Source organism: Mus musculus, chromosome 16 (assembly GCF_000001635.26).
Source record: "Mus musculus strain C57BL/6J chromosome 16, GRCm38.p6 C57BL/6J".
NCBI classification, from domain to species: domain Eukaryota; kingdom Metazoa; phylum Chordata; class Mammalia; order Rodentia; family Muridae; genus Mus; species Mus musculus.
Window position 1 is genome coordinate 32,991,999 of NC_000082.6, and position 25,208 is coordinate 33,017,206.

At 44.6% G+C, this 25,208-nt stretch overlaps 2 protein-coding genes and 1 non-coding gene across 23 annotated transcripts in view; 2 read left to right on the plus strand and 1 right to left on the minus strand.

The window, feature by feature from the left end:
- Lrch3 (leucine-rich repeats and calponin homology (CH) domain containing 3) overlaps window positions 1-24,031 on the plus strand; it is a 101,947-nt gene extending 77,916 nt beyond the window's left edge. For 6 of the 18 annotated variants that reach the window (XM_006522526.4, XM_006522525.3, XM_006522527.4 and 3 more), the window contains 7 exons: window positions 1,764-1,835; window positions 2,950-2,998; window positions 3,808-3,915; window positions 5,384-5,490; window positions 6,506-6,643; window positions 13,666-13,743; window positions 17,191-23,610. In XM_006522526.4, coding sequence (XP_006522589.1) covers window positions 1,764-1,835; window positions 2,950-2,998; window positions 3,808-3,915; window positions 5,384-5,490; window positions 6,506-6,643; window positions 13,666-13,743; window positions 17,191-17,394 — 756 coding nt within the window. In that variant the 3' untranslated portion in view covers window positions 17,395-23,610. Of the gene's footprint in view, window positions 1-1,763; window positions 1,836-2,949; window positions 2,999-3,807; window positions 3,916-5,383; window positions 5,491-6,505; window positions 6,644-13,665; window positions 13,744-17,190 lie in introns of all 18 variants that reach the window. The other 12 variants (XM_030249271.1, XM_030249272.1, XM_006522528.3 and 9 more) reach the window with 7 other exon arrangements.
- n-R5s33 lies at window positions 9,905-10,023 on the plus strand. Its single transcript, XR_003951977.1, has one exon. It is a non-coding gene; the product is annotated as a 5S ribosomal RNA (ribosomal RNA).
- Window positions 22,272-25,208, minus strand: part of Iqcg (IQ motif containing G) — a 42,876-nt gene continuing 39,939 nt past the window's right edge. For 2 of the 4 annotated variants that reach the window (XM_006522519.4, XM_011246004.3), the window contains exon 11: window positions 22,541-25,065. In XM_006522519.4, coding sequence (XP_006522582.1) covers window positions 24,940-25,065 — 126 coding nt within the window. In that variant the 3' untranslated portion in view covers window positions 22,541-24,939. Of the gene's footprint in view, window positions 25,066-25,208 lie in introns of all 4 variants that reach the window. The other 2 variants (NM_178378.3, XM_006522520.4) reach the window with 2 other exon arrangements.

The window sequence follows — 25,208 nt, forward strand, 5'->3', positions numbered from 1 at the left end:
GAAGAAAAAAACTTAAATTTTTAAGTCATGTTTTAAATCATGTCTCTGATCTCAGAACTGTTCTTCAAAGGGCTTATTTCATGCTGCCCTTAAAATCTAAATTTTTAAAATAGATCCTGACCGAAGCCTTCGTGTGCTCTGACTGCTCTACCTCCATCCTTATCTCTAGGCTCACTGTTTTTTCTTTTTTCTTTTTTGGCTTTTCAAATCTGAACATCCCTGTCCTCAGAGCTCTGTAAATGCTATTCTCTGCATGGACTGCTCTGCTCCTGGACTGGTTTGTGGCCGTTCATCAAGGATCTGCTTATGCATCACATCTTGAAAATGGCTTTTCTGGGGCTGAGAAATGACTCAGCAGGGGAGCACTTACTGCTCTTGCAGAAGACTTGGATTCGTACCCAGCACCCACGTGGTGGCTCACACCTATATGTGACTACTGCCAGGGCGTGTGACGCCTTCCCCTGACCCCTCCAGCAGGCAGCAGGCAGCAGGCACATACATGGTGCATATGGAAGACACACATACATTGAGACAAAACACCCATAAGTCATTATAGAGAAAGAGAGTGGGGGAGGCACGGTGATCATGAAGAGATGTGTCATAATCATGCTTTCCATGATTAAAGACCTGTCTCTGATTCCAGCACCCACTTTAAAAAGTCAGCTATGGTGGCACAGGCTTGTAATTCTAGTACTGGGGGCTGTGTATAGCTGGCTATCTAGCCTAGCCTACTTGAAAAACTCAGTGAATAAAGCATCTGCTATGCAAGAGTAAGGACCTGAATTTGAATCCCTAGAACCTACGTAATGCCGGAAACAGTAGTGCATCTGTGTTCCTATAGTGAGAGTGATATGGACAAGCTCTTTGTAACTCAAGTCTACAGCAGCTGAGGACAGAGACCCTGTCTAAACAAGGTGGAACTGAGGACCACAGCTAAGGCTGTCCTCTGACTCCATCCATGCATCTGTACTATTGCACCCACACTCCTCCATACACAAATGTTCCCACACATACGCATCATACACATGAAGGGTTGGCTTAAGATAAATGAATCAAATAAAAGTAAAATACCCTCTTTGAAATTCTGGTCATTTGGAATTTTATTGCGAAATGCTGGGTCATCTCTATAGTGTTAAGCTGAATCCTCATGACCGACCCCTCCCAATATAACTTGGATTAACATTGAAAAATATTTTGGCTTATGCCAGCCATGCTTGGTTAAAGATGAATCCTCTGACTCTATCTATTTCCCTTTTCACAGAACAATAGAAGGCAAATTCGTTTCAAAGCTATTTTGCTAAAGTCATGGATGTCTTAAGTTTCATTTCCATCTGAAATCATTCTTATTAAGAAATACCTCTTTTTATTACAAGATGACTGTATATGGGGGGAAATGTGAGTTCTGAGACATCCACTTGTCATTTATTTTCTGTTGTCTCATTAGCAGCTATAGAACTAGAATAGTGCCTCTGCCTCTAGAGTAGTGTGGCCTGAGGCTTAAGAGTATTCTGAATAATATTGGTGGAAAGGTCCTGTGGTGTCAGTGACTGCATGATGCAGGTGGTCCCTGTCTCTTCCCCCCCAGCCCTGTTAGTATCTTAGTAAACTTCCTAAGTTTGTTGATGACCCTCCCTCTGCCCGTTTTTTTTTTTTTTTGGTTGTTTTGTTTTGTTTTGTTTTGTTTTACTGCTTAGCTCTGCCTGCCTCCCATTGGCTAATTCAAGTGCTGCCCTTTGTTTCCTCTCTCCTTGTTTGAAATGTAGTCACTGTCAGGGTTGGATGGAGTGAGCTGCGTGGCTACCCGGCCTCATTCTTCTGCCTTCACACCTCTCAAGGTATCTCTTGTTGCATTAATGAATCTGAAAATGCTGGGGGGAGTCCAGGGGTTCTGCAAGGGGGCCTTCAATTTTCAGTAGATTGGTATAACAGCAGGCAAGGTGGCCTCGAGTCACATGGAACACACCTAAAGTCATGGAAGTGTGTGTTAGTACTGGTGTCACCACCATTCCAACAGTTGCCCCTCCATGCATAGCGAATGTTGCAAGGGGAACTTCACGTTTGATGAGGCATGTTACAATGGTTTCAAGAAAATGTGCCTCCCTTCCACACCTGCCTGAGTTTGGGACATGAGAGCAGGCTCCTGTGTATCTGTGGCACACCTCCTTCCAGGCTAGATGCTCTGGTAGCTGGAATGCCTTCTCTTCCTGCTGATGAGGTAGTCGATGAAGAGATGATCAGCCATGACAGGGCCCCGCCCACAGCAGGGGAATCCACATGTTTCCACCCTGTGCACATTCTTCCACAGACCCAAACCTGTCTCTTCCAACCATCAAAGTCTAGACTTGAATGCTGAGGACACAGGGAAGCACTATGATTACATGCATGTGCTCCTCGATGTAGCACTTGTATGGGGTCTCCTTAGTGGCCTTCAGAGCCATCCCTGAACTGTTGGCCAAGCTTCATGTGGGCTCTTTGGCATCTGTAAGAGTCATGTGCAACTGGATTCCTTACAGGAAAAACAGACTTGAATTGGAATTAGTGCACACCTTTAATCCCAGCACTCAGGAGGCAAAGGAAGGAGGAGCTCTGTGAGTTTGAATCCAGCCAGGGCTACACAAAGAAACCCTGTCTCAGAATCTGAAAGGAGGAAGAGGAGGAGGGAGGTTTCTCTTCCAGTATAAATTTCTCAGTAATTGTTTTCGCCTTAGAGTTATCCTTTTTCACAATGTTTGGAGAGACTAGTTAGATCTTTAAAGAATGTATTATATAAATAAGCAAAAAAATCTGTCTTTTTAAGAAAAAGTACAAAATCAGTCATTTTCACTAAACTTTCATTTCTAGACTTAGTTTGAAGGCAAATTGCATGGCTTTTTTATATCCACTACGTTACTAAAATATGGAAGTGCCCTTTCTTGAGTAGTAACTGCTGATATGCCTGTTTCTCCACAGAGCGAAAACAGAGTTGATGTCACCTCAAGCTTTCCTATGACAGAGACAGGTAATAGAAACAAAGGTGATGTATATGATATTTGGTTTTGTTTGTTTGTTTGTTTTGGGGGGTGAGAGAGAAAAACAGGGTCTTGGTATGTAGCCCAGGCTAGCCAGAACTAATGGTTCTCCTGACTCATTCTTCCAAATCCTGGGGTTACAGCAGGTGCCAGTCACCAGGCTTAGCACAGTTACTTTTTACTAGAATTTGTTTCTGTGTGTAGTGTGTGTGTGTGTGTGTGTGTGTGTGTGTGTGTGTGTGTGTGTGTGTAAGAGAGACAGAGACAGAAACAGAGATGAAAGTCTCATGTGGCCCAGGCTGGCCTGTAACTGGGAATAAAGATAAGAAATACTCTGAAGTTCCCAATTCTGGCTCCAGCTCCAGAGTGTTGGCTGTCCTACCGGTAATGCCTGGTTCAGTAGTGCCGTGGAACAAACTAACCAAACCAGGACTTGATGAGTGCTAGCCAAGCACTCTCCCAACTGAGCTATACCCCAGCCCCTCTACACCAGAATTTCTGGTTTTACTAGTTGGCCATTTGATAAGAAAACACGACTAAGAATTAGCAAGTATATAGGTTCGCAAAAGACTAAGTTCAGTATATTAACTTTCAGTATGCATTTATTGATATACTAAAAATAACAATTTAAAAACTAAACAAGCAGCTTTACTGTTTACATACGCTTTTCATTAACGAGTAGACTCATCATCTTTTACACCATTGCCATGTTTGATTTGATTTTCTGTGACATTTGTCTACATCCTCTTTGATTTGCTCCATCTCCTTAACATCCTCTTGCTTTTCCATGCTGGTGTAGTCCATCATTCCCCTGCGTATTCCTTTCCTGCTGCTACCCAGAGAAATCAGCCCCAGCGCCCTGAAAGCTTCCTTTTCCGAGCTGCTGTCAGGGCAGAAGCTAATAAAGGTGAGTGGTGGCAACGTTAGAGGCGTGGCAGAGTCGGGGTGGCTTTGTACAGTGCCGTGAACACTCACGTGCTTTCAGCTGTACACCTAGCTACCATCTTGGTAAAAATACTAACTCTGCAGGTGTCTGTGACCTCGCTAACATTAAACCAGACTTTTTGTTTGGATTAAAAACTTTCTTAGTACTATATAAAACATTTTATAGTGTTTCAACTATGCATGATACATACCTATAATCTCTACATTTAGGAGGCTGAGGCAGAACTGATTTTTAAGGCTAGCCCAAGCTACATTTCAAGATCCTGTCCAAAAGCCAAAATCACAAGCTGATTATACAAGTAAAGTTCTCTTAGAGAACATTCTTCTCTCATTACGAATCCTTTCTCAGATCTCTCTGTATCGATAAACTATTGAACTTTTGTATACCTGTTACCAGCAATTGCACTGTGAGAAATATGCATGTGTGTTAGACAAAAGATAGGTACAAAAACATTCATAGCAACAGTTTTTATAACGTGCCAGATTTAATGTTCACAAGTAAAAGGATGAACAGTGATGTATCTATATAGTGAATGTCTTGAAAGTAATGAAAACTCTACATACTAAATACTGGCTATCTAGAATGTACAGTACTGATACATCTATAATGTTGATCAAAAGAAGCCACACACAAAGAATACATACAATATTGTTTAATTTATAGAAATGTCTCAAAAATGGACAAAATAAATATCTGGTATTTAAGGTAAAGATATCGGTACCCTTCGGGTTCAGTGGGCAGAGAATATGTAAGAGGCTTTGAGGTTAAAAATTGACTTAAAGCACTGAGCCATTTCATTTTGTGAGATCATTTATTGGCCTGTATTTAGAACTCTGTAATTTACCATATATGTGGTATCTGTCAATAAAAATATTTGTAAATGGATATAATTCAAACTAAAATGTTAATACTGTTTTGCCATTATAATTTTATATTTGAAAATTTCAACTGGTCCTTTAGTTTCCTGTCCAGCCCATTACCCCTTTCAATTTACTCACTAGACCTGTTATATAATAATGATACTTTTTAAAAAAGGAAACCTTTATGATTTTACTTTATGTATATGGGTGTTTTGCATGCATGTGTGTATATCTACCTACCATATGCTGAGGGGGTCAGTACAAGGCATTGGAACCCTGGAACTGGAGTTACAGATGTTTGTGAGCCACCATGTGGGTCTTTTTGGTTTGTCAAGACAAGGTTTCTCTGTGTAGCCCTGGTTGTCCTAGAACTCAGTGTAGACCAGGCTGGCCTCCAACTCAGAGATCCGCCTGCCTCTACCTCCCGAGTGCTGGGATTAAAGGCGCCAAACCTGAGTCTTCTGTCTACAAGATCAGCAAAAGTAGGAAATGCTGTATTGGCAGGAAACTTGCCAGACAAAGATATTTCCTAGCTCTGGCCATTGACCTCTCTGTCTCATGTTTTCCAGGTCGTGCATCCCCGCTTCTCCTGTCATCTGCACCTGCAACTGATCCTACAGATGCTATAACAAGACAGAGAGAAGAAGAGCTGAAATTAATAGATCAGCTACGAAAAGTGTGTGCATTCTCTCTGCCCTGTACTTTGCGGTGCCGTTGCTATAGTCCATATCCCTTTGGTCACATGCCCACTTGGCCACCATTGCCGTAAAGTCAGTCACGTCCCCTCTATGCTGCACTATACAAGTGCAAAAGAAATTTCACTACTGAGGAACCGCCTTTCAACTTTTTATTGAGAAAATCAGATGAATAATTCTAAAAGTTCACATTATAACCTTTGTTTCTATTTCTGTTTTTCATTGTGTTAAGAGGCACTCTCAGAAGAGTAGTTACAATGTGTCCATGCCAGGCATGGTGGTCCATGAATGTAACTACTCAGCTGCCTGAGGTAACAGGGTCACCAGTTTAAGACCAGACTTTGCTACATAGCGAGCCCCTTTTTAAAAAGAGAGCACTTATGGGCATGCACACATGCTGAAGCCGTTTGCATGTTGAGGGATTGGCTACTTTATTTTGGAATTGAACAAGAATCCAGTTGGGGTTTATGTTTTTGTTTGTTAAGACAAGTTCTCCCTATGTAACTCAGGCTGACCTTGAACTGTCTTTCTCCCTGTGCCTCTCTAGTCTGGTATTACAGGCACACACCACCATACCAAGACTTAGTGGTTTCCCAAATCATAAATGTATAGTCATTTCTCTTGTGCTTTTGTGCCATTGTGATCTGGCTCTAATGCATACCTTCTGACTCTGAAGTTACTGACCTGAGTCAGGAGGAAAATGGAGACTGTAAGATCTTAACTTCTTTCCTTTTCTGGAGTTTGGTTTGGTTTGGTTTTGAGACAAGGTCTTTATAGCCCTGCCCAGCCTGGAGCTCACTGTGCACCCAGACTGACCTCAGCCTTGCTGTGATTCTTCTGCTGCGCAAGCGCCCTGAGTGTTGAGATGGCAGGCATGTGTAATCCTCCTGCATCAAATGTCATCATGCCCAGCTTTCTGTCTGAGTTTCTGGCCATTTTTATATCCTATATGATAACCACTCTTCCATTAATGCATGGCATCTCCTGTCCTTACAGCACATTGAGTACCGGTTGAAAGTCTCTTTGCCCTGTGACCTTGGAGCAGCTCTAACTGACGGTGTTGTACTTTGCCACTTGGCCAATCATGTTCGGCCTCGATCTGTCCCAAGCATTCATGTCCCATCCCCAGCCGTGGTAAGTTGTAGTCCCCGGCAGCTTTGGCTATTATTCATTAGATGTGTTTCAGCTCAGTGGAGTCATTGTGCTGGAAGCTAGCAAAGCAGATACCAAGGGCCCAGTCCCCGCCTGCCTCTTGTCACTTTGACTAGAGAAAAAGCAGACACATGAACAATAAGCTACAGCATGTATGGAATATTGTAGGACATATATATGAAGTGGGCTATGGAAATACCAAAGGGAACCAATTAACTACCTAGAGAATTCAAATCAGCCTTCTAGAGAAGTTGTACTAATTCAGTTACAAAATATGGGCAGGAATTGGCCAGTTAGCAACTTAAGGAATTGTTCAGCTGTTGAGCATAGATGACACTCGGGGTGAGTGTGTGGATAAGTCTCAGGCCATGTTTTAGAGGCCTTAAAACAAGTCAAGCAGTTAGAGGTTTGTACTAGTGTAAATAGTGTAAATAGTAAATAGCTTTTGAAAATGTTTGTTGATCATTCAGTAGACATAGCAATGCAATGCACACTGTTAGAACTTCACTAGGAAGGGCCAACAAGATGGCTCAGCCAATAAAGAATCTTACCACCAAGCCTCACAACCTGTTTACAGTTGGATGTGGTGGAGACTAATCGTGCAGAAAGGGCTCTTTGTACTTTTCTATCCATTTATGGATAACAATTTGCTGACCTGACCCCTGGCTCTAGGCTGGAGCCAGGCTTATGACTTATGTCTACAGCCTGGCTGTTCTGTTGGCAGAATCCTGTCAGATGTCTTTGAGTTCATTTATGGGATCAGGAAATGTATCACTAAGAGGCATTTTCCTTGAAAGTCCAGTCACTTATGAACCAGACATTTTAAATATCAGGTTTTATTCCAATATCATGTATTTTGAAGAAAGTTTAGATTCACCTTTACAATACAGTGGACTGGAGAACAGTGGCTGGAGAAGGCTCAAGAGGTTAAACACATGGCTCTTGAGGAAGAACTGGGCGGGGTTCCCAGTACCTACATGATGGCTCACAAACATCTGTAATTCCAGTTCCTGGGGACCTGATGCCTTCTTCTGACTTCCGTGGGTACCAGGCACACAAGTGTATACAAGCAAGCAAAGCAAACACATAAAATAAATAAATAAATCCAAAAAATAAGAAAGAAAACAAAACAGTGGTATAATACTAGGAAGGGTTAGAACACAAGGCCCACAGGAAAGAAATCCATCATCACAATGTAGGCAGTCAGGCAGCCCCGCCAGGAGGGTTAGGAACAGTTCTTCCATCGTTGGACTACCTAGGATTTTCTTCTTTGCTTCTCAGTGGAGGAATTAAGCTATGCTAAGATAGCTACTCAGCCTTACTAACTGGGGAATTCACTACCTCTCAGAAGTGGGATCAGGCCCTATGAACATTATTGTTCTTCCTTTTTCTAGGATTTTTTTTTTTTTTTTTTTTTTTTTTTTTTTTGGTTTTTCGAGACAGGGTTTCTCTGTATAGCTATGGCTGTCCTGGAACTCACTTTGTAGACCAGGCTGGCCTCGAACTCAGAAATCCGCCTTCCTCTGCCTCCCAAGTGCTGGGATTAAAGGCGTGCACCACCACGCCCGGCAGATTTTTAAAATTATGTGTATGTGTCATTTGAATGTGGATCTGTACATATGAGTTCTGTCCTGACTGAGTCTAGAAGAGGGTGTCAGATCTCCTGGAGCTGGACTTACAGGTAGTTGTGAGCTATGTTGGTGCTGGGAACTGAACTGTGGTCCTCTGCAAGAGCAGCATCCACTCTTATCCTCTGAGCCATCTCTGCAGCCGTTCATTAATAGTCTCAAATTGAGTTTGCTCTATTATACATGCTTATTAAGGCTTTAGGGATGATTTTAAAGGGTTTCCTTATATTTTAAGAAAAAAGTTTTTAAATTGTGTGTGTACACGTATGTGCACGCACATGAATGATTTTATGTGCATCACAAGAGCCCATGGAACCCAAAAGAGAGCATTGGATTCCCTGGAACTGAAGTTAGAGGTGGCTGTGAGCCAGCTTATGGGTGCTATGAACCAAACCTATCATTCCAGCCCCATACTTCTAAATAAAATTTTAATGAAAGCAAATTTTAAAAAATAAAATTTTTGAGCCAAGAGTGGTGTGATCACACTGAACTCCAAGACTATGTTATTTACTGAAAAACTGTTTCTTGTTGTGGTGTGGCTCAGCCTTAGCATATATCTTTAATCCTAAACAATGAAGGTAAAGTTAGTTTGTAGAGGGAAGCACTCATGTTTGAGAGTGGTGACTAATTGAGTGGCAGATAAGAAATCAATCAGAGAAAGATTTGACAGGATTGGATATGCCCAACACTCAGAGAGTGAAAACAGAGAACAGTGCAGAGAAAGAGAAGAAAAGGAGAAGACAGTTTTATGGAAGTTGCAGAGAGAGACCAAATTAGACTCAGGTGAAGACAGAAGGAGCCAGAGAATGAGAAGGAGCCAGAAGAGTAGCGCATATTGCCTGAGTTACTTTGAAGCCAAGAAGAGCAATTCAGGAGCTGCTGAGAGAAGCCAGAAGAACTGAGTTGAACCAGCCAGCCAAAGCTCAGAAAGAACTAAGGAGTGAGTTTATTCAGCAGCAAGCCTCAAGCTGAAAACTTTCTAGGCCTAGATTAGATTGTATGGAGACTAGAAGCTTCCAGGACGAGGCCTAGGTCAGCAGAGCAGGAGAATACAAGTTGTTTTTATAGTTAACACCTTTAATTCTAGCACTTGTGAGTCAAAGGCAGGTAAATCTATGAGTTCAAGCTTGGACCAGCCAAGGCTGCATAGCGAGACCTTGTATCAAAAACAAACATAAAAAGGCACAGCAAACAAATATAAAGTGTTGGGCGAGTGAGAAGGTGCAAAAGGTAGAGTTTGCCATACAAGGTTGATTTCTGGAACCCACACACAGGGGAAGGGACGAACCAACTCCACAGAGTGCCACAGCACATATACCCCCACGCCCCCACGCCATGTGAATACACACGATAGTAGTAAAATATATAGATAGTAAAATATATATAGTAGTATATATGTATGTATGTATGTATGTATGCATACACATGTATATCTTTAAGCTGGTCATGCTAGGTCACACCTGTAATCCAAGCACTTAAGAGTTTGAAACAGGAAGATCAGGAGCTCAAGGGCATCCTAGATGGATATATATATATCAAGTTTGAAGTCAGCCTGTGCTATGTGACACCCTGCTTTAAAAAATGATAAAGTTTTCACTGCCTGAAAAAAAGTTTGGTCTACGGCCATACCACCCTGAACGTGCCTGATCTCGTCTGATCTCGGAAGCTAAGCAAGGTCAGGCCTGGTTAGTACTTGGATGGGAGACCGCCTGGGAATACCGGGTGCTGTAGGCTTTTTGGACCAAAAAAAAAAAAGTTTGAATCATTTTAAATATTTAATTTTTTATCTCTTGATCTTTTCAAATTCAGTGTAGACTCTATATTATAGAAATAAAAGAGACTAGACTTTTCTGCCAAAAATCATATATCATGCCATTTGAAATTCTGGGAAAACTTTTGGCGATAGTGGATTCCTGTAAGCTTTGCTACTTAAGATGGAGGAGTGAGTGATGGGAGACTACGGCCTGTGTCCCGCTGATGAACGAGCCCTTCTATTGATGTTCCCACAAGAGGTGGAAAGTGTGGGGTGTGTGGGCTTCTTGGACAACAGGGCTTCCATGCACTAGCTAAACTGAAGAATGGATACACAAGTTGTATCAGCATATAACAGGAGGTTGTATCCCAGTTGTGAAACACTGGCCTGCATTCCTGGAATGTAGTAAATGCTGAGGGAGAGGGGGGACTGGGGAGACAGTCTCTCCTCTTCCCTCATCAATTAGAAATGTGTCCTGTGGGGAATATCTCAGGAAATCTCCCGTTCTACCCCACACTTGTATGTTTCCAGTTGCTTCTGCTGGTTCTCATGTGATAGCAATGTGTACTGAGCGAGTCCTCTCTCTCTCTCTCTCTTCCTCCTCCTCTCTCCTCTTCTCTCTCTCTCTCTCTCTTCCTCCTCCTCTCTCCTCTCCCCTCTCCCCTCTCTCCTCTCTCCTCTCTCTCTCCTCTCTCCTCTCTCTTTCTCTCCTCTCTCCTCTCCCCTCTCTCCTCTCCCCTCTCTCCCCTCTCCTCTCTCTCTCCTCTCTCTCTCTCTCCTCTCCCCTCTCCCCTCTCTCCTCTCTCTCTCCTCTCTCCTCTCTCTCTCTCTCCTCTCTCCTCTCCCCTCTCCCCTCTCTCCTCTCCCCTCTCTCCTCTCTCCCCTCTCTCTCCTCTCTCTCTCTCCCCTCTCTCCTCTCCCCTCTCTCCTCTCCCCTCTCCCCTCTCCCCTCTCTCTCTCCTCTCTCTCTCTCCTCTCCCCTCTCCCCTCTCCCCTCTCCCCTCTCCCCTCTCCCCTCTCCCCTCTCCCCTCTCCCCACAGGTCTCCTGTCCTCAGTCTCCATTTTCATATAAACCATAGTAAATTGCATTTGAACTGCTAATTAGCAGCATTAACCTTAACCTTTAACCCTTGCTTTTACATAGAAACAGGCATTTGTCTTCCCATAGCCTGGTTTGTCAGTCTGCCCCTCATAAATATCAATATTTCAAAAACTGGTTTCCCTCTTTTGTAAAACACAGTGCTCATGGTTGCTCCTGCTCAACCCTCTCTACTAAACTCAGACCAGGGCCCTGACCAGTCTTACCTACTCCGCTGGAAGTAATGTGTATGATACTTGCTTGTGTTTCCAAACTTGTAAGGCATGTGGAGAGATGAATGGATGGATATGCCAAAGTGAAGCAATTTGTCTTGTTGGATTTGGGAGGTTTTTTGTTGGATTGGGTTTTGTTGTTGTTGTTGTTGTTTTGTGGGGGGTTTGTTGTTGTTTTTGTTTTGTTTTGTTTGAGGCAGAGTCTTATTGTATAGTTCTGGCAGGCCTAGAACTTTGTAGACCAATACGGAAATCCACCTGCCTTCATCTCTTAAGTTCTGGGATTAAAAGTGTGTACTGCTATACCCAGCTAGTTTTTTTTGTCCCCTTTAAGCTAGGCTGGCCTTGAACTCTGTCTCCTGCCATACCACATTCTGGGGTTCCTGGCATATCTAACCCTACACACTCTTTATTTGGGTCCCTTTGCCCAGTAGCTCCTCCTAGAGCTTTCCCCTTTGCCTCTCAGTCCAGCTTACCTTTCTCTGGAGCTAAAGAGGCCGTGGTTCCCTGTGTCTATGTGCACCTCCCGGCATAATCAGGGGCAGCCTTAGAGCCCATTGTGACTAGAGAAGCCCGGGCTGTTCTGTACCATCTCAGGAAATCGTGGCTGTACAGTTTATGTTTCATCTTTCCCTGCCTTTTGACTAAAGTTAAGAATCTGGCATTAGCAAGGACAGAAGGCAAGCTGAGCAAGCCATGAATGGAGAGCCAGCCAGTATAAACATAATCCTTCCTCGGCCTCTACTTCGGTCCTGCTTTTAGGTCCCTGCCCTCCTTGAGCTCTCCTGCCTGGCGTCCCTGATGATAGACCCCAAAGTGTAAAATGAAGTAAACCCTTTCTTTCCTTCCCATCATGCTTTTGGTCATGGTGTCTGTGACAGCGGGAGAAGCTGCCCAGGGCCAGTGCCCTCCCTGTACACTAAGTTCCTGTTGTCTTTTCAAGATCCTTTGCAGGTTGTTCCACCCGAACTGGGGATAAATGTTCATTTCCTTCCCTCCCACTGGTTGCCTTTTCATTGTCTGTGGCGAAGCTGAGCCTTGCCCTGCCTGCCTTTGCCTGGTCAGGGCTACAGTGCCCTCTTTCCTTGCTTATTATGTTTCATGTTTGCAGAAAACTCAGATTTTACAAGTGAAGTCTTTTGTTTCTAGAGATGGTTCAAGTGTCCATGTACTTACTAATTTAAAAAAATCTGTAGGTCACAGTCCCTGCAAACATCTGGCTTCTATACCTGATACTTGAACATCATTTTAGAATATCAAATTCCTGCTTTTCTTACATTATGTTCCATGACAACCAGCTAGGAGAGAAGCAAAACTTTGAGAGGATATGAGGTGCCTCTATCTCTAGTGTTTCCAGATCTTTACAGAAAAGTAAACTCACTAGTTAGTAATTAAGGACATTTCTTGTGTCGACTTTTCATCTTGTAAAGTAGCTCTGTAGCCATTGTTAAGGCTTTCTTAATTTCCAAAATGTCTAATGAGTTAAATGCAAAATATAGAGTCACTATTAAGAGCACTGGCTGTTCCTGCAGAACTAGAACTAGGTTCAATTCCCAGCACCCACATGGCAGCTCACACCTGTCCATAATTCCAGTTCACAAGGACCCAACACCTCTGGATTCTACAGGCACTGCATGTACAATATATACAGGTATGCATGCAGACAAAACACTCACATGTATAAAATAATAATAAAATGATATTTTAAAATAGAACCAGGTATAACAGCACACATCTTTAATCCCAGCACTCAGGAGGCAGAGACAGGTGACTCTCTAAGTTGGTCTGGTCTACACAGTTCTAGCCTGGTCTATCCAGTTCTAAGCCAGTCAGGGTTAAAAATAATAAACCAAAAGAAAATAAACTGTTAGTTGTGGCCATGCTTGAACAATGAACCACTAGACGATACATTTTCATGATGTCCTCTCCAATTTTCTTTTTTCAGAATGAAAAAAAAAACCTATCTTCTTATCACTTATCTTACTAAACCAAAGCAAACACAGGCATTGGGAGGTGGCCAACTCCTCTCACAGCCGGCTCCTATTTCTGCAAATAGGATTTTCTTGGAAAGCAGCCACAGTGGCTCGTTGGTCCTCATGGCGGATGCCGTGCTCCTGGAAGAATGGAGTGGCCGTAACAGTTCCCAGGCTCTTGAGATTGACACTCGGTGTTTGATCTTTTAAGAAAACTTTTGCCGAGCCCCTAGTGTGCCTAGCAGTTGGTCTGTGAGGCAGCTTACAGGAGGAGTTTGAAGTCTGCGTTCCTTTGACCCTTGTTGATAACGGTTTCCTTCTTTCTTGTCTCACTGCAGCCTAAATTAACGATGGCAAAGTGCAGGCGGAATGTGGAGAACTTCCTGGATGCTTGCAGAAAAATCGGTGTACCCCAGGTAACGTGTATGTGTGTGTGAGTGTGTGTGCACGTGTGCGTGTGCGTGTGCGTAATTGTTCTTACCAGGAGTAGTTGCTGACTCACTACTAACACAACGTGTTATTACAAGACTGTCAGTGTTCTCTCCAGCAACATCCTTTCATGCTTCCCACATTTCCAAGGGTCTTAAGGAAACTGCTAAGCGTTGATTTACATAATTGTATTATAACTAATAAATGAAAAATAATTGTCCTATTTCCTTAAGCATCCCACTAGCTGTTTGACCGAAGTAGAGCTGTATTTGACAATCTTTTCCACACAGATACCTTTCAGATTGGGAATTCATTTTTGCCTTCAATTTTTTAACATTTTTAATACATTTTAAGCATGTATTAATTTTGAATAATTTTAGGCTTCACAAAATCATACAAAAATAGCAGAGTTCCTGTGTGTACTTCACCCAAATTTCCCAGATACTTAAGTAAAATACATAAGTAGTATAGCCGTACAGGTAGGTGGTCCAAATGCTAGTCCTCCTAACTAAATTAGAGGTTTAATTCAGCTTCCACCTGCTTTTCCACTAGGCTGCAGTCTTGGAAGCCAGCGCATCTGCACGTATGAGCATGTTTTAAGGGGACAGTGCTTCTGTGGAGCCCTGTGCAGTGGTTCTCAGTCTGTGGGTCCTGACCCTCAGGGAGATGACTGACCCTTTCACAGGGCCACCTGGAGCCATCAGAAAACACAGAGATTTATATTACAGTTCGTACAAGTAGAAAAATTACACTTGTGATTAGCAATAAAAGTAACTTGATGGTTGGGAGGATCCCCACACCGTGAGGAACTATGAAAGAGTCACGGCATTAGGAAGGCTGAGAATGACGGCTCTATTGTGTTTCCTGCCTTCATAGTACTATAATTAAACATTACTTATAGAGTCAATAGGAAAAGAAATGTTTACACTGCTCTTTCAGAGGCTCCATTGAAGAGCAGTTAAAAGCTGCTTTACTCTGAGGAGTGCACAGTTTTCAATGATAGAAGAAATGGACTCTGAGATCTGTGTGTGCTCAAGTTAGTCTTGGAACTCTGGGAAGCGTCCCTCCTACCCCAGTGCTGGAACTCATGCCCACCACCATGCTCAGCACCAGTGTCAAGAATTAACAGCTTGCTGTGGTGTGTAGCAGGTTCTTGCTGTAGGTGGTAGCTGTGCCTCCTGGATGCTCTGCTGAGCACACGTCTTATGTGCCGCTGAGCCACCATCTCCAGTCCTCAAGCCTTAGCTTTGTCGGTCTGCAGAGTGCAAAACACAGGCGGCCTCTGTCAGAAGCCCAGGGCTGGCTCCCGGCCCACCAGAAGCACCTGTTGTCTCCAAGTTAAGCCCTTTTTAACCCAGTGATGCTTTTCACCCAGTTCACCAGCCTGTTCTAACTGGCCAAGAGCTTCACACATGTCAGACTAAGAAAGCCAGTTCTGGCCTTGCATCCACATTAGCCAGCATGAATTCCACACCCGCTCCTTAGCCTTACCAGGTACAGCAATCTGTTCCTGTTTGCTGTTACGGGTTTGTAGTTCCCCTTTTCTAAACTCAGGTGTGACTTTTTTTATTCTTATGGACAAAGTCAGACATTCTTATATTACTGTTTTATAAAAGCTTATAAAACCATTTTACATGCACTGAGACCATTTACCATTTTCTAAGGAGCTGGCAGTATTTCCTCCACAGTGAAAGAGGTATCCCTGTCTTAGGTCAGCTCAGCATGTGCACTGAACCAGAGTATGGCTTGCACTGGCGCAGCGAATGGCGAGCCTAGGAAACAGCAGCCGCTGCCTCTGCCCCTGCTGGCACCTGCTGAGAGCCCTCCTCTGCCCCGTTCCTAGACATGAGAGCTGCCTGCCAGGCTCTGCAGAGCCACCTTGTCTCAGATGTAAAGGCTGTAGCCTGGAGCCCTTCCAGAATGTTCTGCCATTGTCAGCAAACTCTAAAAACAGTAGCTTTAGGCTATGGACTTAAGTCAGCATTTTCCAAGTGGGGCTGAGGAGTGCTCATTACAGCCCAGCCAGCGTTCCACCTGAGCTGAGCTATTCGAAGGCAGAAACAGACAGAAAAGGTGCAGTTTAAAACCGACCTTTCCCCAGGGTGGCTAGGCTGGGTTCTATGTATCCACAGCCCCGCTTCTATTTCCTCTGCCACATGGAGGAAGTGGACATCCACTCAGACCACTTCTTTCTCCTTCCTCTACCTCCCAGCCACTTCTCTACAGTTTCCATGACTTCTAGTCCTGCTTCTACTGCTGCCGAAAATTAGTCATTTTTCTGGACAGAGTGAAGGATAAGGAACTCACAAAGTGGTAGCTTCAAGCTAGCTCTCAGTCTTGCTTGGTCTCACCTCCTTCTAGTCTTACTGGACTATAAAACAGAGAACTTAGTACCTTAGTGTGTCCGACTCAGGCCCAGGTAGACAGTAACTATGAAGGCCAGAACTTCTCAGTGTGACTACAGAGTTGTGCGAGCACGGTGAGTGCGCTATGGAGAGGCATGCCTGTACTCTGCACCGGGAAAGTGGGGCAGAATCCAGAGTTGAAGGTCATTTCAGCTACATAGTGAGTTTGACACAATACAGGTGATATGAGACCCTATTTCAAACAAAAATAAAATGAAAGATAAACGATACCCAAAAATGAGTCAGGTTATGAAGGAAAACAGGCTTGGGATGTGGCAATAGTAGTGTTTCTCTAGGGCCTGTTCCCGCGCACCCTTAGAATGAGAAGGAATCACTAAAAAATAAGAAAACTCAGAGAGCCTCTGGATAGGGAAGTTTATGGAGATTCACTTTTATTATTATGCTTTTATTAAGTGTTTTACATTTTTAAAAAACCTGTATTTGAGTCCATTGTCTTATACCCTAGAATTATTATGTATGTTAATATTTCCAGATTGAGTCCACTAATGGTGACTTTAGACACTCCCTCCATTCTGTTGTGTGCCTAGTGAACTACATGCAAGGATGACAGACTGGATCAGACGGTCGGAGTCCGTGCACCTGACTCCTCCATAGTAACCCTCCCTCACTGCAAGGCTTGCCTCCGTCTTTGAGCATCTGGGTTGCCTGGGTTCATAATTCCCTACTCTAATGAGCATCCCCACTCTGTCCCCACTCTTGCCTCAGTGGTGAGGAGGAGTGGGATTGAGATAAGGCCCTCCCACTGTCAGGCTCACACACAGCCAGCTCCCACCGTCGTCTCCCCAGAGCCGTAGCTAGCCTTCAGTAAGCAAGCTCGTCCTGCTGCTCAGCAGAACTCAGCTGTGCGGGGATGAGCCAGCCTTGTTCTTCAGCGTTGTCTTGTTTGTGATGAGATGCTGCGGGGGGGGGGTGTCCGACTGAGAATGCTGGGTTTCTGAGCTCTGCCGTCTGCGATCCGCTGCACTGACTTTGTTTTTCTGTTTTCCTTTCCTGCTCGCATGTGGACAGGACAATCTCTGTTCTCCTTCCGACATCCTTCAGCTAAACCTCAGCCTTAAGAGAACTGTTGAAACGCTGCTCTCTCTTGGGGCACGTGCGGAAGAATCCAGCTTTGTCTCTCTGTCTGTCCAGCTTCTGGGTTTTGTGGCATTTTACTGTTCTTTAATGTTAATTCTCTGTGTGCTTTATTACCGGGTCTTCACCTACAGCTGACCACGCAGCCAGCGCCGTCCAGCTCCTTCCTGTACTGGGTGAAGGTTTGTTTCTCATGCAGAACTGCTGACACACGTGTGTTTCAGACCCTGACTTGAGAAATTGCAAGTGCATTGTCTCGCCTGTGTCCACAGGACAGTACATCGGGTCGCAGCACTAGCGACAGCTAGCCGAGAGGAGTGTTCCCTCTAGTCCCTGGCTCCCCTCTTGCCCTGAGCCTTGTCTCTCACATGGAAAGGTCACAGTGTTTTTATTAAAGCAATCCTGAGTCTTAGAGGACTCTGGCCATCCTTTTATACTGTGAAACAACTTCAGTTTTGAAGTAAAGACTATCTGAGCCTTTCAGCAGCTGCTCATCATGAAAATACTGGTAGCATTTCTACTTTGGAGTACCTTATCACTTAGGTCCCTGCCCTGAAGTCCTAACCTACCCTCAATTTTAACAGTGTTTGGACATTTAGAAGGCATGGGACACTTAAAATACCAATTTTAGTTTGCTCTGGATTTTTAGTTTAAAAATACTGGAGATTTCCCAGACTGCTCTTCTGAGCCCAGTGTATCCATTTTAGACGGTGCACACTAAGCGGCTGAACAGAGGCTGCATCTGAGGAGATCTGGCCATGGTTACCATGTGTGCTCCTGAAAACAGATCCCCTGCTGGAGACCTGTTGGAATGTGATGTTTGGAATTCATATCATTTCTAACATATGTGACCCATTTTTAATAGGTGAAGTTTGTGTGTTGTAGGCTGTACAGTTGTATCTGAGCCATGCGTCCCAGAGAAGCTGCAGTCTGCTCTCAGAACACTTAGTAAATAGTGTCTGGACTCAGGCCGGGAGCGACACTGCTGCAGTCAGATGGCAGTCCTTACAGATGCTGTCTCCAAACTCCATGAACAAAGCTGGCCCTCAGCTTGGGGATGACAGCAACACAGTACCCCACTGTAGTCCACTGGCCCTCAGCTCAGGAGGACAACAGCAACGCAGTACCCTGCTGTAGTCCACTGGCCCTCAGCTTGGGGGGTGACAGCCACACAGTGCTCGGCTGTAGTCCACTGACCATCTGCTTACCCTCATCTACTTCCATCTGAAGAGAGCTGTCCTTTACTGTCCACCGCTCACGCTATGCAGTGACAGACTGTAGTGCTATCCAGCAGTGCCTCCCAGAGTGTCTGCATGTGGGCTAGTTTATTTATAAGACATCCTGGATCTGTGATTATTGTCCAGTTCTGTAGAGTTTGATCCTTTTATACACACGCAGAGTCAGACTTAAAGCCAGGTGTGATGATACACACCTATAATCCCAGCATTTAGGATGCTGAAACAGGATTACTTGGAGTTCAGCCTAGGCTACACAGCAGGACCTTGTCTTTAAAAGTACCAAAAAAAAAAAAAAAAACAACAACAACAAAAAAAAACAAACCCTCAGAGGCTACCTTGTGGTCTAGCCTGGCAGTGGTGGGTTCCTAGGAACCATCCACCCACAAAGTTGATGTGCAAGTGGAAGTGCCACCTCTGAGTGGTGTCTAGACCACTGTGCACATGACCACTTGCTCAGGCGCAGGCCTGGGTGCTGGTGAGCAGACCATAGGGACAGCCCGGGGAACGTGTCTCATGCAGAGCAGACCGAAGATTCCTCCTTTTGTTGTTACTGTTTGGGGTTTTGTTTGGTTGGTTTTTTTTGGTTTTTCAAGGCAGGGTTTCTCTGTGTAGCCCTGGCTGTCCTGGAACTCTCTCTGTAGACCAGGCTGGCCTAGAACTCAGGTATCTGCCTGCCTCTACCTCCTGAGAACTGAGATCAAAGGTGTGCACCACTACCACCCAGTGTAAATTCATCGAAAATAAAGCTACTCTGTAGTTGCAGAGGTATTCAAAACTGCTAGTCTTATTAGCAAATGAAAAGATTGCTGTGACTTTATCGAAATCAGCATTTAATAAGAATGTAATTACATCAACTACCAATAACTGCCTTAAAAAAATACTTGCTATAATTTTACTACAATTCATTTTGTAATGTTTGAAGTGGTAGAGAGTGTGGTGGAGTGTTCCTGGAACCCTCACACCGAGGCCAGCCTGAGCCCTACAGCAAGACCATTCTCAACTAAAAACAGAAAGTTTTTTTTTTCTTTTTGCCTTTTTTCTTCAGAGTAACCAAACCTGTACACTAGCACTCCACATTCTTACCCAAATGGTAGTCATCTCTTGTGGGCCAGTTACTAAGCTTGGCCTTGAACTCACAGACCTATCTGGCTCTACCTCCTCAGTCCTAGGGTCACACAGACTCAGCTAAAACACAATTTCTTTTTTTCTTTCTTTTTTTTTTTTTCTTTTCTTTCTGAGACAGGGTTTCTCTGTGTAGCCCTGGCTGTCCTGGAACTCACTCTGTAGTCCAGGCTGGCCTCAGACTCAGAAATCCACCTGCCTCTGCCTCCTTCCAAGTGCTGGGATTAAAGGCATGCGCCACCACCACCCGGCACAGTTTCTTTTTAAATATGACTTTTAACTCATTTAGACTTAGGCCTCCCCTCCCCTCTCCTGCAGTCAGAGACATTGACAAACCATGCTGTGTTCCTGCTGCCTAAGTGTCCTTCCCAGAGTGTTCTCCATGAATCCTGTCTTCTACTTGAGCTGCACTGTATCTTGGGCAGTTTGTACATTTGTACCTGCTTTGTAAGTCTGGCTTTCTGCAGTGTTTTTTTCTGTTGTGTAAATGTGTGTCCCCTGTTCTGCTTTTCTAAATGTATGGACTGTGATTGTGTTAATAAAGTGACCCCAGTGTGAGACACGCCTACGTCTGCCTCCTTCAGCAGGGTGGGTTTACCAGGGACTTTCCATAACTCACTTGATTATTATGGGGTGGGGGTGGAAGGACCTGTGTTCTTCAGTTCTGTGATGTTCATCCTGTTTTCTTTTTGTTTGTTTGTTTTATGTCACATTGTCCCCTTTCAGGAGCAATTGTGCTTGCCTCTGCACATTTTAGAAGAGAAAGGGTTGGGCCAGGTTGCAGTGACAGTCCAGGCCCTCCTGGAGCTTGCCCCACCCAAGCAGCCGCCACCGCAGCAGCCGCAGCAGCAGCAGCCACAGCTCTCTGCTGTCTGAGGACTCCCAGGGCCCTGCATGTTGGCACCATGATGGCACAGCCAAAACAAGGAGCAGGAAGACTTGATTGCTGGCACTGCCTGCTCAGGGCGAGCCCGGTGTGTTCCTAGAAGCACTGTCTTCATGATTCCTGCCAGGAATATTGTGTTCCTTTTCTCCATTTTAGGGGAGATTAAACCCGTTTCCACTATTTTTCGTTTTTAATGAAGACACAGTTTTTTTAAGTGGAACTTGGATTACTGAAGACCTATCATGGAAGACTAAGCTGGCTGTGCTTTCTTCATAGGGAGCAGGCTCGCTTTCCATGCCAGAGCCAGTATTTTCATAGTTGGATGGTAAGCTCTCTTAGAGGACAGACATATTATCTCTGCCAGTTCCCAGGTGTCTACAGCTCAATGGTTTCCACAACTGGACTTCATTCTCTGGAGCATTTGTGAAATCCAGATTTGCATCAAAGGTTGGGATGTGGCCGGAGAACCTGCATTTCTACAGACATTGTTTTTCTCAGGCAGTGGAGACCACTGTTTGAAGGCACACAGTTCTGTGGTTTGAGGGCACCACCCCTACTGCATTTTCAACCACATTTCAATCAAAAGCTGTATTATGATGACTTGGACTTTTCTGTCAAAGAGAGCAAAACCATGGAGAAGCCCTAGGTTCTGCTCAGTATAACAGGTAACTAAGGCCAGTACCCAGGCCCTTCCCCAGGCTTGCCCACCACCACCCCATCTTTTTCTAGACAGTGGTTCCTTGCTCACCCTGCTGTTTCCTGAACAGACACACTCCACACACAGTTGTAAGCTCTGAAGTGTAGCATGCACTGCCCAGCAATGTTTGCATTTGCCTTGGTGAACCCTGCGTTCTGATCCCAGGCTCCTGGACCAGGCACAGCAGACTCGGCTCCTGCTCCTGGGACTGAACACAAAGCTGAGAGGACTGAAGGAAAGACGGTTCTTACAGTCCATGCAGGTAACAGCCAGTTTCCATAGCTACAAGAAAGCACCGAGAACAGCTTCCTGTCTTTCACCTGTCCCCTCCCTAAGACCCTCCACTGTGAGCAGAGAACAGAAGGTCCAAGGGCTCCAGCACAGCGGAGGAGCCTTCATTTAAACACAGCACAGAGCCTTCTCTGCCCCAGAGTTTGGACTCTTTAGTTGTTGTATCTTTGGTGTTTGCTGCAGTTAGAACCCAAATACAGTAATTACATAAAGCTGTTTGTTCTATAGGGTTTTCCCTATAGTTGTTAACTTTTGTGGGTTTCTTCCCAAGGCTTGCATTTCAGAATAGTATTACCCTGCACAGCACCTAAAAGTAACTTTAAGACTGGACCAGGGTTCCATCCCCAGCATCACCTGAAAAAAGGTTCAGAGAGACGCGTGGCCTGGGATTCCCAACATCCCAAAAGTGGAAGCTGGAGGATCAGGATTTGAAGCCCACACCAGGCGATGCAAGCCACCGCCCACTGGGCTGTATTAGACTTTGGCTGGAGAGCTGGCTCAGTAGGTAAGAGCACTTACTGCTCTGGCAGGTCAGGGTTCAGTTTCCAACACCCACAAGTCGGTTCACAACTGCTTGTAACCCCAAGGGTCCACTGCACTCTACTGGCTTCTGCAGGTACCAGGCACATGCATGGTCTACATTTATACATGAAGGTAAAACACTCATGAATAAAAGTAAGTATTAAAAATATATATTCTTCCTCTGAAAGTGACTTTGAACCAAATCATTTTGAATATCTAGTCAAAATAATATTTCTCCTTGTTCGTGCAGAAAAGTATTCATTAGAACGCTGCCACTTTTATTCAAGTTTCAAAGCATGTAACAGCAGCCAGGCACGGTGGCTCATGCCTGTAACTCAGGCGACTAGAGCTCTCGAGAAAAAGTAAGTCTAACCTAGAGCATCGTAGTCCTCACAGAAGAGTAGAACCAGAGCTCAGAGCCTAGCCCGTTCACCAGCAGACCGCAGAGTGGCAGCCAGAGCTTGCCTATGACCAGCTGTGCTGCTGGACCGCAGATTTGCTTCCTCTAGGCAGCATTAAACCTCAGCATCATTTCTAAATTCCATATTTAATTGTACAGAAAATGGGCCCAGAAGACATTACATAATACAACACTTGGAATGGCTACAAGAGTTCCTAAAAGTTGACATTACCGAGCAGGGTGGCACATGCTTTTACTCCCAGCTTTTGAGTGACAGAGGAGACAGATCTTATTCACATATTGAGTTCCAGGACAGCCAGGGCTCCATAGTGAGACCCTCCCTCAGAAAGAGGAGGAGGACATTTTAACACTGCGGCTTTCCTGAGACCTTACTTAATGCACTTACCAAACTAATGCAACTCTGAAGGGTTAGGATACAGTTGCGCAGTGTGAGTCAGCACACAGCAGGTCAGTGCTTCTGTTGGGCCCTGTGGCTTCTTACAGGTTTCCAAATTGGAAAGGACAACTCATTTGGATATTTAACCTTGCTAGACCCCAGCGGGAAATAAAGATAAAGTTAGCCATGTCATAGTCCCCTGACCAGCAATGGCTACCTTGCCAATGGTAAGGTAGATGAGCCAAGTGTCTGCCTGGCTCTGCCCTGCCACCTGCAGAGATGTTATGTCAGCAGTCTGCAGGCTGCCAGGCACTCTGACCAGGATTCCCCTGTAATGAGCAGGTCTGATGAACTTTCCAGAGGAACTTTCCTATCTGCCTAGAACAGACTAGAAAAGGCAGAGCAGTGGGTGGCTTCCAATCCAGCAGCTCTGTAAATACATCCTTGCAACTAATGAAGGAGCCTGCTGTTTCTTTGCCTCTAGTCAGCAGTGACTAATAATGTGGTATGCTGACGAGTCTGATGGACTTTTAAGAACTAAGTACTTAGATGGTTGTAGAAATGAAGGAAAACTTGGTTATTTAGAAGCCTTTTTCATTGCAGTGAGATGGTTTACAGCAGATTTTATTTCTGAAGTGTTATAAACATGTAATTAATAAGTTTTTGTAAACATTGTCCTATATTTGTATGTTTGTAAATATTTGTGTAAGTTCTAAGTATAAATATGTCAGTACTGTGTATGTTATTTTAAATTGCCTGTATGTCATCTTATATGTGGACATTAAAAGCCAATATACTCCAGTAGCATGTAATAAACACTTTAAATTGTTCCAGCCTAAAGCATGGTTTTCTTGCCAGAGACCAGTCATGGAAAGGCCATTTATCTGGCTCACTGAACCTTTGAGGCTCACAGTCTCTTTCTTAAAGAGGTACAGATAGCAGGCTGGCCTGCGTAGGCAGTGGATGAGAAGGCTCCACTCAGGCTGGGGCTGGAGTACAGTCAGAAGTGTGCCTACTAGCATGCATGGAGTCCAAGTTCCATTCCCAACGCTGCATAAACCAGGTATGGTCACTCGCCCCTGTAGTTCTAGCACTTAGGAGGCACAACATGAGGTTCAAGGCCACTAGACTACGTAGTGAATTTGAAACCAACCTGGGCCACATGAGACCCTGCATCAAAAAGTTTAAATTTTATATTCATGAAATATGTGAGACACATTAAGGTAACATTTCTCTCAGGGGAAAAAAAAAAACCACAGTTGAGGGCCAATGAAATGGCTCAGCAGGAAAAGGGGCTTGCTGCCAAGTCCAATGACTTGAGTTTGATATCTGAGACCCAAATAGTACAAAGAGATACATTAGAAGGAAACAATTCTTGGAACCTGTCCTCTGACTCCACCCCCTGCACACTGTGGCATGCACACGTTTCCAAGCCTGGGCCCACATATACACTGGTTGGTTGGTTGGTTGGTTGGTTGGTTGGTTGGTTTGGTTGGTTTCTTTACGTCTTAAAATCCAGATGATGGACATAGTTGTGTCTCCTTTGACAAGTGTATCTCTAAACTAGCCTCTGGAGAACCCGTGCCCCATTCTTTACCCCTGGAGGACTGTGTATCTACATGCCATTTCCATCTTGTATCAGATGCTTCCATCCCTATCTGTCCCCAGAAAAGTCACTGGAACTGCTTATGTAAGAGGTGTTTTATGTGCTGTCCCCCAACACCACCAACCCTAGACTAATGGTCGCCCTGCAAGACAGGCAGAGCCAATGTTTATTAACTACATGTGCGTGCACATGATGCTAGGTGAGAATTCACTTTTGCTTATAATAGTTTTTCACTTTAATCATATGGCATAAAGTCAGAGTCAGATGTGTCAGGAGTTTTTACGACTTAACTATGAGCCAGTTAGCTGCTTTCTGGAGCGAGAAGAAGGATGCTCACACAGCTACTCAACTTGGCTCCCCACAGTCCCGTCTGAAGAGGTCCTACAGCCATGTGATAGCCCTCACTGGGGTGTGAAAACTAGAGTATCAGACAGTGAGAACTCCCTAGGTCTGTGAGCCAGGAGGTGGGCGCTGGGTCAGCACCCCCAGTGTCTCGAGGCCTGAGAAGGCTCAGCAGAAACTGGTTACTTCTTTCTCCTCTTCTCCTTCTCCTTGCCTTTCGAGTCTTTGCTGTCATCTTTATCTTTCTTGGGCATTTTGAAATTGCCAATTTCCTTCCGGACCACTGACCCTCGCCACCAGGCCTGGAGCTGGAAGAAAGAAGCAGGGGAATTCATCTCTGTGTGCTCAACAGCACTCATCTTTCTACAGAGGAGAGAACCAACAGTCACTTGTGTCTCAGGAACATGGGGTATGGACGTGGCCAGGCTGCTGTCAGTACAGCTACCTGAAA